The sequence below is a fragment of the Myzus persicae genome, unplaced genomic scaffold, assembly GCF_001856785.1.
Source record: "Myzus persicae strain clone G006 unplaced genomic scaffold, MPER_G0061.0, whole genome shotgun sequence".
Classification (NCBI taxonomy): Eukaryota; Metazoa; Arthropoda; class Insecta; order Hemiptera; family Aphididae; genus Myzus; species Myzus persicae.
Genome location: NW_019104341.1, coordinates 27,949 through 42,083, shown reverse-complemented (window position 1 = coordinate 42,083; position 14,135 = coordinate 27,949). Strand labels below are relative to the sequence as shown.

The following is a 14,135-nucleotide window of genomic DNA, read 5'->3' as shown; positions in this document are numbered from 1 at the left end:
AATATCTATAGCATGCTTTATTTTGTTAGGCTTTTAAATTTTTTTTTTTTAATATAAATATGTTTTTGGGCTGGTTACGTCATGTTTTTTGTATCTGACCAATTTCGTAAGGCTTTCGTTGTCATGGTTACTTATCAACAAAGGCAAATTTATGATTCATAGATTTTCATAAGAGCAATTAGGGAGAGGGGCTGGAAAGGTTTAGCCCCTCCCTCAAAATAAATTATTTAATTGTTTCCTAAAATATTAATAAACTTTTTAAAATTCAATTATAATTCTTATTTTTTTTTTTTGCTGGAAAAAGTTAAATTATTTAATTTTTATTTAAAGTTCATAATGAATTTATATGGCTCATCATAAAAGTGGTAAATATCATTAGTTGTATGTTTGTATTTGCTATTAAGAAAACGATTTAGCCATTTAGGTATGTTGGTGTAACCTAACGATTATCATACATAATTTTACATTATATGCCAAATTGAACTATACAGACAGTGTAATATACATATACATGTATATATTATAATTGTGGAAAATGAAACTTGAGTAAATAAATATTTGTGTTTTTTTTGTATAGTTGTACTTTTGTATTTTTTATATTTTCGTGTGAATATATATGGGGGTGTGTGGTGGCAATGTCCGGACAGTTACTGTTCATATATTATCAGGGGGGATCAGGTCAGTCCCCCTCAAAATTTTTAACTTCAGTTGCCTCGCTGTAGATTTCTTGTGTAAAGAAAAAATATCGAGTAGCGTGCTATGTTTTTGCTATTGATTTGTGTTACTGTGAAAGTATACAAAGCATCACGAAAATCAGCATAGCGAAAATTGGTTAAAAAATTATACTGTACCTGTGTACCAGCCCCAAAACGGCAAAAACATATCCATCTTAAAAACGAACAATATTACAGTAATTTAACAAATGTACTTCGCACTGTTTCACGCATGTAGAAGGTTTGAGAATTTATTACAAACGGGAAATGCCAATTTACGACGTGTAAGGGTGGATATGGATTACAAAATGATGTTGGTTTTTTTATGTAGAACCTTTTTTGTGACTATATGCATATTTTACATACATATATCTATGGGTATAAAATAGTGAGTATATTACTATTCTATGTATCGGTATTGAGCATGGAATTCATATAATGGTATACATGAGTCAGTTGCTCATAAATTACCTGGCCAAAATCCACGTCTCTCTGCTACAACCCAAAGCGTCCAGCAATAAATCTTTTTCAGAAGCCACCGTAGTCATTTTATACATTTTCCAAGCGAAATCCCATTCTTCCTCGCTTCCATAACTGATGGCTGTGCAGTATATAATTGCTTTTAGATTTGGAGAAATCCTATGTGAAAGATAAATAAAATAACAAATGAATATAAATAATAATATTAGAATATGCATCACTCAATTTATCAAAATTGATTGTGGTAAACCATAACTAAAACATAATTATATATATTATATATACACATTACACATATACACATATAAAACAAGAGAACAAAAGCCTCACGGGTTGTTCTTTTCCGGTTGAGGATTCGATTTCCAATTTTGAAACTGAGCCACTGCGTTTCGAACACAATCGGTATGTCCCAACTCGCACGCGCACGATAACAAATTGGATCTTTTGTAAATTACCAATTGATCGTCTCTCGGATTATCTGCGAACCCGGTTATTTTATACATCGGGGATATCAAGTGTAACACGTATGCCTGAAAATAAATTAAACCAAATGAGTTTTTTTTTTTAATGCGTGTTAGTATTTGAATAATATAAAATGTATGAACATAATATGTCAACAACAATGTTAATACCTCATCTTAATATATCTGCATGGTTTTAATGGTTTTAAAATGATTGTTTTCGATTTTTTAGGAAGTATGAATTATGATGAGTAATGGTACATATCATAATTCAACACACTAAATTATAATAATTATGTATCGTTCAATCATATTTTTTTAACACTTGAATTTTTTGTAGTAAATATTTAACTTTACCTCACTCCTGTGGTGATTCAAACTTGAGTTTTTCAAATGAGGCACCCCCCCCCCCCCTGTTCGAATGCAATTTATTTATTATTTTATCAACATTAATATTTATTTGTGAAAATGGTTCAAGTATAATAAATACTAGATCCAATATTACGTATATTTTATACTTTTGTAAACAACATTTTTAAGGACTATTATTTTTGGAGTAAACCTTTTAATGATTGAGAAACTACTGGTCCAAATTTTGAATTGAATATATCAACAATGTCAAAAAAAATATTCATTAAATAATTTACAGTAAAAAAGGGTGGTTCTCATTTGAAAACCAGAAGTTTGTATCACCACAGGACATTCTTTATTTGGTACTTAAAAATTTCAAGAATTTGAAAATATGGTCAAGTATATATTTAAAGATTTCAAAACTCAGATTTTGAAGGACTGCATTATTAAAGAAAAGGAGGTGAGTATGCTTGGCGAATTACCCTGTATAGAGAATTTTTTTTTATTTACTTTTAATTTGTCGTAAATGGATGTTTTAATGAGCATTTGATGTAAATATGTGAATGACCTATACGCCGATTTCCACGGCACATACTCAGTCTCATGGTAAAGATATTTAGTTAAATCGAGAGAGGTTTGGTAACTCAAATATCCAGCTCTTGATAAAGACATCGCGTCATCTATCAACTGTGCTCGATTAATTGTTCCTGGAATTAATAAAAATTACGGTCATTATCTTGGTATAAGCAGAGAAAAAATAAACACTATATATTATGCTTACCAATATTAGAATACATCTCTGGATCGGTTAAGTATTCTATTAACATGTTCCAATTTTTTGAATCATAGTTCACTCTATAAAATCCAGTTTCGTTTATGTTGAATAACACCCAATTATTGGAAGGTATCCCTGTTTCAGTTATCGTCATGCTTTCCTCGGGCTTAAACCAATAGCTTGGTTTTGTTACAGAAAAATCTAATTTTGATGATGTTGTGAACGTAAGTGGTATCCACCAAAGATTATTTAGTTGATCTGCTTTATAGGCGTTTTTAGTGTCGTGTAGAAGAAAACGACTCTGAAACATTTAAATCAAGTATGAAATAAACATATTTATGGTGTATTAGTAGGACACAACAGGTAAAGATAAATTTATTATTAAATGCATTTTTGTAAAAAATATTTCTAAGCTTTAGCAACAACAGGTGATTTTTAACTGTTATTTTCTTATTCAGCCTTTAACAAAACTACAAAACATTATTACAGCGTTTGACTATTCCATTATGGTTTAATATCAATAAAATAATTAATATTCACATAAGATATAAAAGGCATTATAATAAAGTGATGAGATATTGAAATATAAAAATACTTTAATGCGATTACTATATTAAGAATAATAGATAAGATATTAAGATAATCGATAATGTTTATTACCATATAGTTAATAATTAAATTGTTGAGGGAAAGCTAATTGTTTTTTTAAATCTCAGCAAAGAGATGTAGAGAGTCTTGAAACTGTAGAGTTCGTTTATAATAGAAGTAAAATATGTGAGACATTTTGGTTTGAATGAAGGCTGTTATTATAATTCTGTGTAATTGGAAGATTTAAGAAATTAAACAAAGGATAGAATATAAGGCTCATTAATAATAAGGATTGGGAATAATAAGTAGGCGGTATTACATCGTTAAGTTAAACGTTCGCAATTCCTATTGCGACTTTTTATTTTTGTAATATATTTTTAAGGATAGACACTGCGTGATCACCGCCTTATAATGCACATTTTGCTGGAGTAAAAACCTTTTCAATTTTACCTCAGTAAAAATATCACAAGGCGGCAGAACTGTAAAGAATACTTTTGAAAAATTAAATGTATGATAATTTGTACTTTATCTTTTTTTTTTTGTTACACTAAAGTAACAATATTTATTTGAAATAAATATCTTCGTCTATAATCCGTACCTATACATACAATAAAACTACACATGAAATTCTGCCATTTATCGGAATCAGGTACATATATAATATATTATATAGACTTATAACATAACGTTTTACTTAACAATATCTAAACTACCTACACCAATTTTACAATTTTCTTTATTTTGTAACTTGTTTCAATATTATATACTAGGCTAGGTAGTCGTTACTCATTAGTCATTAGTAAAATAGCAACCCTAATAACTTCTAAGTCGTTGATGCAATGATGCGTATACATATAGATACGTAATTGTAATTAATTATTTTTGTACAACAAGTGGATAACATTTTGTCATTTCGACATTATATTAAATAAATTATTAACACGATTTTTATGTGTTAAAATTAAATTTTAAATCACAATACACGAATGTTTTGTCATAATAATAAAATATAGTTAACCACCTTAAAATACAAATTAATATTAAATTCAATACACATCACAAATCAACGTTCTGCGGTTTAAATAAAGCGTAGTTAATATATAAAATAAATCTAGGAAGTCGCTCTGATGTATAGTAGGCGAGTTGAGTGTACCTAAACAGTCGTCATTAAGTAGGTCACTGTAATGGATGTGTTAAATTCAAATTCAATGATAAATCATATTGCATACCCACAAAAAACGGTTCTGAGCGAAGACGGAATGACAGACTTGTCAGCCTTTATATTTCTAAAAGTATTTTAGTATACATACATCGTAAAATGTGTATTTAAATATTGCTATTGGCAATCCATTTTTCTAATTGTAATGCAGATGATTGAACTAGTACAAAGTACTATAATATATGATTAATATAATATAATAATAGCTATAAATAATAATATATTATAATATTTTAATTAAAAATATATTATTAATAAAATAATAAATGTATATTCAAGTATTAATATATTATAATTATTAAAATATACTATAAATATTAATATTATTATTATATTAAAACTATTTATTAATTATTATATTTTAATATTATAATTTTATAATAATATAATATAATTTTATAATAATATAATATAATATTAGTACTAATATTATATTATAACAATTATAATATATTAATACTTTAATATTTGTTTAAAAATATGGCATATATACTATATTTTTTCATATATTATTATTTTGAAGTGCAAAGTATCACCGACATGGGATTTTTCTTCACTACCTCATAACCGGCATGTCTTTTATTTGTTAATGTTCAAGCCTCCACGATTATAACTTTTTGAAATATTACAAAATAACAAAAATAATTGCCATTTTTCATTAAGCATACACAATTTTGTCAAAATTTGAACTTCTAACTCTATAATAAGTTATGGCAATTTATTTGTCACCCACAATTTATCTGTCACAACTACCCTAAAAGTTTGAAATCAAAGTATTTATTCTACAACAAACAGTGTACACAAACTCTACACAACAAATGAACAAACACACGTTATAGATCGATCCGTACAGAATCCAAAAATACTCATTATACCATTTAAATTTTTTTGCTCAAATACCTTGCAACCAGGCGCAAATATTGTTTGAGATTCATTTGAGGGGCCAAAGCCCTACTATAATAATATTGAATAAGCTTAAAAAAGGGAGAGGGGTTGTTAAAATTTGTAAGGGGGCTTCGAATTTTTATATTTTGTTAAAGGTATTGACTATCGGCCTTAAATATATACAATTTTTTTTTTAATTATTCAAATTTAAAAGTGGGACTTTAATTACTCGTGGATATTCATTTTTTTATGTATGTATTAAGAAAGCGAAAAAAATATTTTTTATCATAATATAAAATTACTTATTTTAACAATATTATTTTATATTAATACTAGCTGATCCCGTGTACTTGGTTGCCTGTTAAAAATTTCAACTTTATATGAGACTCGATGGTGATAATGCGAGCAGTATATTATGCCTACCTGTTGTGGATTGCGGATCCAGCTTAACGAGCACTTTGTATAAATAATATATTTTATTTTTATTTTTATTGTGGACACTCTGATGAGTGGCTATAAGTGCAACTCAGCCATCTCGGTAGGCAATGTGCGAAAATTCAATTGTATGCATGCTTATACCTAATCTGTCCGAGAACCACTGCAGGCAACCAATAAACAAAGAAAAAATACCAATTTCTACTAAATATATTTATATTTCTCCTATAACCAATTGCAACCGTATATAAACAAATATTTTCTTCGTAAATCTTAAAATCCCTGTTTGAGCAACTTCCCTGATCCGACCTATTGTGAATCTAAACCATCCAGAGCGTAACCCAAACGCATACAAAAAATTCATTCAAATCGGTCCAGCTGTTAAGAAGGAATTCATTGACATACCCATGTTCAGTACAATTATATATATAAAGATATTTATATACGTATATTGGGTATTTTGTATTATGAATTGGGGAATTGGAGCAACCAGTCAGGGGGTTTGGAGGTAATACTCCCCCTCTATCTGTATGAAAATTATTTTCTAGTTGCACCACTAAGTTGAGGTACATAACTTTAAAATTGTTGTTCACTATTAAGTGAGTAGATGAATTATAAATAAAATAGGCACCTGTGAAATAATTAATGTATCCACTTCATAATTTCGTGTAACATTTACGACTGGAAATCCTGGTTGTAGTATCCATGTATCCATGACATCTTTTACAGTCAACGTATTGTCCATTACACGATCGGTTTGTGCCTGTTCGGTCAAAGCATCCCACAAATCATTATGATATGCACTCTTATATGCTCTACAAAATACAACAATTATTTAATACAATTTATATTAAAACGGAATTTAAGACAGAAAAATGTCAAAGATTAAACTTCAAAATTGGCCAAATTAAAATAGTCAGTATAGGTAACTAGAAAAATATAAACAATTATCTTATTCCTCCTGATTATTAGGTATTTTAATATTTATTAAGTTTTTTTCTCGTAATGCTGTTTTTATTTTATTTGTCCAAGTTTAGCATCATTTATGATAATTTATAAAAATAAATGCATGCTATATATGAATGGCCTATTAAATATTTTTACTAACTAGCTATTAATTAAAAATGTGTAGTACAATTGTACAAAATTATTTTATTTGTATATTAAAATCATGAGTCACAATCCTTTAGAATTGATTTTGAAATAATAACTACAAAATTATAAAATTATAGGATTATATAGATAAGCTATATTTTCATGATTGTTTTATAAATCTCAACGATTGCTTGTTAAACAGACCAAAAGATAACAAAAGTGTAATCTGTGCCCTGTGGTGATAATAATACATGAATATAATAATAAATTAGAAAATGTCAGTCTTTTCTGTTTATTTAAATACTATTGCTTCTTATAATTTTATATAATGTAAATAGACACACACATATATATATATTACACTAATAGTAGGTACTTACCTACTTCTGATATTTTAAAGACTCGATCATATTTTTAAAAAATATTTATATACTCAAAGTAAAATAATTCGTCATGCAACCTGATCATTTATACAATAGATCATTTTAGATAAGATTTTGTATTAGCATTGCTACTATCAATAATATTATTATTATTATTATTATTATTAATACCTAATGAAATTAATATATAGAGTTTGATAAATAAAATAATACTGAGCAAAATGTAGATTAGAATCGTTTAAATAATAATTTTTATAATAAATTAATAAACACTGATGACTAAAAAGTAGAACCCCAATATTAAAATTGAATGAATATTCATGTTCCTAATATTCTTTTAACTATTGGCAATAAAAATACCATATTAACTGAATAAAATAATTTATATGTTAATGTTTGTAGGATATTAATAATAAATTAAGCTAGAATTGAGTTGAGTGCAAATTTAAGCAAATAGGTAAATGATTATAATTTCTTTGATTCTATTAAATATTAATCCTATAGAAATGAGTAATTGAATTCGAAACATTTCTGAAAAATATTCATATTATGATGGTTTAGATGGTTTATCAAATTGTATTTGTTTTTAAACAGTTGATAATATTTTGTTGCACATTTTTGTTATTTCCAATAAGTACATTAATTAGTTTTAGAAAATTTCCTTTTAGTTATTAAAACAAGTTAGGAAAGCTCACTCTTTGAGTGTGTTAAATTCCCAGTTTCTAAACGTATTTTAATACGACGCAATAAATTAATATTCTATATAATACCTACCTAAAATGAATAAAGTAACCAACGGACGGACAGACGGACACAACTAAGATATAAGATATTCTAAACATATGTTTAGAAACCTAAAAACTATTATTGTGCTTTTATTCCTAATTATTTTAAGCATAGCGATAGTAAAATATATGGTTAACATAAAAACATTTTAATAATTTCAAAAGTATTTGAAAAATTTGTTATGACAAAATTAATACAATTTTTAAATAATAATAATTTTTTTCAAATATTTAGTATAAATTGTATTAAAATAAAATCACAACAGATCCATTAGTTTAATCACACTGATGTTGTAAACTTAAGTTAAATATTTAAAGGTAACTATACTACTAGTTTTTTTATTACCTAAATGTATGTATTTTAAATTTCTATTTAATTGTTAAAATGTTTGATACTTTGATTATATTATGAATTATTATGTAATTACTATAGTGTTATATTAATATCTCATAATAGTTAGACAAATCTTACTTTGCTTTCAAATATTTGGTTAAGCCTTTCCGGAACACCTGCCGTGTAAGAAAGTGGTCCATCATTCGGATTACAGATGCTCCTAAAAAATTATATAAACTGTAATTATTAATACTAGTTGCAGCAGTAAAATAAAAATTGTTTAGTCACCTTTATCATAGGAAATGCGATCAAACAACTCATTAATTTCCTCCGGCCTCGACACACGAGCGGAAATCGGATGCGTAGATTTCAACGAATCCATTAAAAATACGCTCTGTATACCACTGGAAATAAATTGTTCTTCCATTTTCCACTTGGGCTCTACCTAAAAAAAAAACATAAAAAAAATAGAACTCAATAAATCAGTTAAAATTATTGATGATTTAACACTTACATGGTCTACCCCTACGTATTCAATGTAAGTTGCAAAACCTTCGTTTAACCATAGATCTGACCACCAATCTGGTGTTACTAAATTTCCAAACCATTGATGTGCCAATTCATGAGCAATAACCGTCGCTACTCGTTCTTTTTGACCATTCGGCGAAACACCTTCATTGTACAACATGGCTATTTCCCTAGGAAATTATTTTTGTATATATTTACTGGGTTAGTAATTAATTGTGTGTAGAGACAATGTTGGCTATATCATTGAAAATATAACTCTATATTACTTACCGAAACGTCACTAAGCCCCAATTTTCCATGGCTCCAGCGGCAAAATCTGGAAGTGCTACCAGATCGGTCTTTTTCAACGGGTAAGGAATGGAAAAAAATTCTTCATAAAATTTTAATATGCTAGGACCGATGTCTCGAGCATAGTGAGTGTGCGATAACACATCACTTCTAGCCCATACTCTAAAAGTCTCCGAGGATAAGTATTCAAAATCGGAAATAATGAACGCCACTAGATAAGTAGACATGGGCACCGTTTGTTCGAACGTGTCCCATTCGTAAGACGACAAAGGTTCTGATCTGTAAAAATGTTAAATTACGTTAATTTCAGAAAGTTTGAAAATTATTTTTTAACAAATAGCAATTTTTTAATTTACAGTGTTGGCAATTTACTGTCGACATATTTAAGCCCGGTATTGGATATGGAACTCATATCCTCGGGTCTTGCAATTGACACAGTAAACTTAGCTTTTAGAGCAGGTTCGTCGAAACAAGGAAATGCTTTTCTTGCGTCAGTTGGCTGAAATTGCGTTGCAGCTATCCACCTTAAATATAAATTATGAATAAAATTGTTAATGATTCGTAAAATAAAAATATACACTTTAAATGTCTAACCTAGTTTTGTTTCCTACGTTGTAAGAACTTTTATAAAACCCTTCCATGTTGTCTTGAAGTTTTCCAGTGTATTTGATGTGAATGTTGTACTGATAATCAGCTGGCTGTACATCTTTGAATTTTATAATGAAAAACTGTTTAGAAAGATCTTGTTGTGTTTCTAGAATAGGAACGAAAACACTCTCAGCCATCACGTGTTCATTTAGTACCATTTTTGGATACCTATTAGATATTTAGATATAATATTATACAATTAATATAGAGTATACAATATGACAATATCATGGTTGAAAAACACTTATAATATTTAAAATGTTATAGTTATAATTATATATAATATTAGACGTACAAATTATGTATATGCGATGTATAAAATTCTTTAGCCATTTCCTCCCACGAGTGGGAAGGAGCTACTCTCAAAAGTCTATACCCATTGCCCACCCATCATGCCTATCCATAATATCTTATATCTAACCATCTCCGGGTGGGATCGGGGTACTTGCGAACATCTTTATCCACCACCAATAGGTAGATTTCAGGGAGGGGGTTAAGGGGCTTATCACCCTAGAAAGTAGAACTATTCGAAGGTTAGGTTAGGTTTATTGCATTGTTATATTGGATTATTTAGTCCCCCTACAAATTCAACCAAATGTCCGCCAATGCCGCACGATCATGCCTATCAGCCTCCTCACTGGCCGGCTATACGTCTCCACCGGGTGCGGTCTGCTTCCCTCACGCGACACCATAATTCGCACGTCTTCTGTCCTTAATTATTTTGTTTTCTAAATGTCGTTAAATCGTTTACCTGGTGACGAGGCATTCCGTCATGTTCAAGTCGACGGCGTGCAGCGTCACACCGTCCACGGGGGCCGTTGCGTTGACGACGATGTCTACCTGGCCGTCGAACGTCGAGTTTCCGGCCCACAGGAATGGTATTATCCGCAGGTCATACGATTCCGGCACCACTTCCGTCGGTAACCGGACGTCCGTGGCGCCGTAGTCGTTCTCCATCCGTTCGTAGTCGAAGCCTCGGATCTCGTCCAGTATCTTTTCGGTGGACCCGAAGCGTGGGCCGCCAGACGACTGCCCGCACGTCCGCGGGTGGAAGAAGAAGAACAGGCACAGCGCGCATAGTAGCACGATGAACGCGAACGATGACGTCAACAGCGTCCAAGACACTCGGAGGGACTTCCTCCGAGTCGCGTACGTCGCGTCGCCGTCCATCGGTTCGTCAGCGGCTTCGTGGACACTACACAAAAAAGTATAACATATTATATGGTACACAACACTGTTACAGTATAATAATGCACATGGTGCAGTATGTCAAATATTATTATTAATCCATGGCCACGCCAGTATTTATTAACTGTTATTATACTAGGTAATCTGAAGTAACTATGTCTACTCGTAACGATATACCTATAAGTTCTTGATAAAAAATCTTAAATTTGAAATTTTAACAACAACTTATTATAAGTTATATATAACGATTAAGAAAATTAGTGTGACATGGGAGGAGATTTAAAGATGGGAGCGTTAGTTCTGAAATTAAAATTATTATTTTTATTTATGTTATTAATTGGCTTATTTTTTATAGAAACATTTATCCCCTCGCTAAAATTCAATCAAATCTCCACCAATGTACTTTCTCGAAAATTGATGGCATCCATCGAGGTACACACTGTACCTATACAATATTAAATATATTATACAGGTTCAAAATTATTTTTTTTAAGTAAGACATTCATCATTTTGAAAATATTTTTTTTACATAATTTAACTCATATTGAAATCACATTTTTCAAAACAATGTATATATTTTACTATTATTTATTGTTATAATATTTTAAGTTTTTTTACTTTTTTTTAATGAAAACATAAAGTGACGTAAAAATCTATACGGCGTTTCTTTGTTAGAGACAATAACGTTGTGTGATGAAAGTGCGATCGAAATTCTCATAAAAAAAACAAGACACCAATATATTACAGGCAGTATGTAGTGGATTTTATAAATATATTATGTGGCGTGAGAAAAACAATAAAAAACACAAAGCAAACATGGAGAAGGTAACGAAACAGTGGACAAAGAATAATAAGGATAACAGAACTGATAAAATGAATACACCACTCCTGTCACCTACAGATAACAACTTGTACAGACATAAAAATCATATTGAAGACAAAAATCAAATTTTTACTAAGTAAGTCCCCTGCAAAAAAATTAATCTAAACTAAGTAAAATCAAAAACACAAAAAACGAATTAGGAAATCCTGAATTAAAAAGAAAGGAAAAAACAATAATGAATAGACTGAGAATTGGACACAAATGCAGGATAACACGGCACGGACGGTCGTCTAATGGTTAAGAAAAAATCCTCTATAACGAAAAACACATATAGGTACTGATAGCCGATAGGTGCTGACAGAATATGTGACAAGTAAACTAAACAATTGTAATAAATATAAGTACCTATCATCTTCAATGTGGCGTTGAGACTACACCCTGCAATGGTTTTAATATTCTTATAAGCAAATAAAACACGCATTGTAAAATGCCAAAGCATTCAAAATTCCCATGAAGCCATTTTTATCATATTATACGTATGTATAAGTATGATGTATTTACTATTTACTTAAAAATATTTGTTATTTGTTATGACTATCTAGGCACATGGCAGATAAATTGTCTTCAATGCATCCGTATTGTATGCCAAAAATATAAGCAAACTGAAACGTTCAATATAATTGCATGCCGTCTCTAAGAGGGGTCTGTCCGAATTGCATGCCACCTCTAAAAGAGATCTTTCCGAATTCCCTGCCATATCTCAGAGTGGTGTGTCCAAATTGCATGCCATGTACAATTTATTGCTGTAAGCTCAGAGTTGGACCATGCAGTGACGAAATAAAAAATGGCAAAAATGCAGCAGGCGAGGAGTCGACTAGCTGAAGAACTCACTATGGGATACTTTTTAAAATAGATTAAAAATACCCGGAATGACTCAATGAGTGGTAGGTAGTTGATAAATAAGTGTAAATACGTTTCTCATAATATAAGTCTATAACTTATTAAAATAAAATATACCTCACCAATAAATATGCAAAAAAAAATAAAAAATTTTTTTAGGCTACTGTAATTGCTTGGTGCAGGTTATTACTATTTTTTTTGTGATTTGACTTTCATTTTAATATCACAGTTATCTATATTATTATAATCATATATATTATTAGAAATGATTACTGAATTTATTTAAAAATTAAAAAAAAATTGTTTTATAGTTACCTTTACCTGGATAGCTACTTACTTATATTTTCTAAAGGGATAAATATAATATCAATTGCAATATAGAGACATAACAAAAAAAGTAATGCGTTGCCCATTATTACCTACAAATAATAACGACTACAAGTATAATAGATATTCGATAAAAAAATTTACGTATACCGCGGTATACACTATACGTTATGTGAATAATATAATATATTATGAGTACTAAACATTTTACGATACACGTCATGTACGAATTACGATAAATATATTTATTTAGGTATTTAGTATAATATTAAATTGTACATGTGACGTGTAGGTACATAATGACTCCGACGACAGATATTTGTGCGTTAGCCCAGCCATTAATATTATGTCTTCATTCTAATTAAAATCGCCATTCTATTTTAGACACACGAAAAACAATAATAGACTATATAGTATTTTATATGTTCCAACGTCGTAAAAAGGCGGCTGGTCTAAATTTATCGGCTCGTTTACTTCAACTTTAAGACCGGCAAATGAACGCGTACCTTATCAAGCGCTTGGCGCGTATATTAACTTAATATTATAATCGTGGCTTGTTGATCAATTAGGGGTGGGAGAGCTCGTAAAACGAGGGTAAGATGTTTGTTATTTGAGGTTTCGGGGGGGGGGGGGGGTACCTATTTAATATCATATTTTACGGCACAATAATAATATAATATCACAGATTCGCAGACATATAAAAATATATAATCGACAATAACAACCGCAAGACTAACAAATTAACGTTAAGTTGTATTACCTATGTATAGCACGTTCTGCGTAACAATTTGCGTTATTTGTAGGTATTATTATTATTATTTGTATTATATTGTAGTTACGCTGTTCACAGATGCGTTTATATTATCATTATATATGTTTCAGATCGAATAATGATTTAGCTGTAGCGAAGAAAGCAAGAATACCAATAT

General features: G+C 29.7%; 1 protein-coding gene across 4 annotated transcripts in view; it reads right to left on the bottom strand.

Annotated features, from left to right (window-relative positions):
* LOC111041315 (aminopeptidase N-like) overlaps positions 1-14,135 on the bottom strand; it is a 29,478-nt gene that overhangs the window by 1,946 nt on the left and 13,397 nt on the right. For all 4 annotated transcript variants that reach the window (XM_022325534.1, XM_022325537.1, XM_022325533.1 and 1 more), the window contains 12 exons: positions 10,720-11,163; positions 9,915-10,136; positions 9,677-9,844; positions 9,303-9,599; positions 9,019-9,202; positions 8,793-8,949; positions 8,643-8,724; positions 6,539-6,722; positions 2,787-3,081; positions 2,516-2,712; positions 1,524-1,723; positions 1,185-1,352 (listed from right to left, as the gene is read on the bottom strand). In XM_022325534.1, the coding sequence (XP_022181226.1) occupies positions 1,185-1,352; positions 1,524-1,723; positions 2,516-2,712; positions 2,787-3,081; positions 6,539-6,722; positions 8,643-8,724; positions 8,793-8,949; positions 9,019-9,202; positions 9,303-9,599; positions 9,677-9,844; positions 9,915-10,136; positions 10,720-11,163 (2,598 nt within the window). The remainder of the gene's footprint in view (positions 1-1,184; positions 1,353-1,523; positions 1,724-2,515; positions 2,713-2,786; positions 3,082-6,538; positions 6,723-8,642; positions 8,725-8,792; positions 8,950-9,018; positions 9,203-9,302; positions 9,600-9,676; positions 9,845-9,914; positions 10,137-10,719; positions 11,164-14,135) is intronic.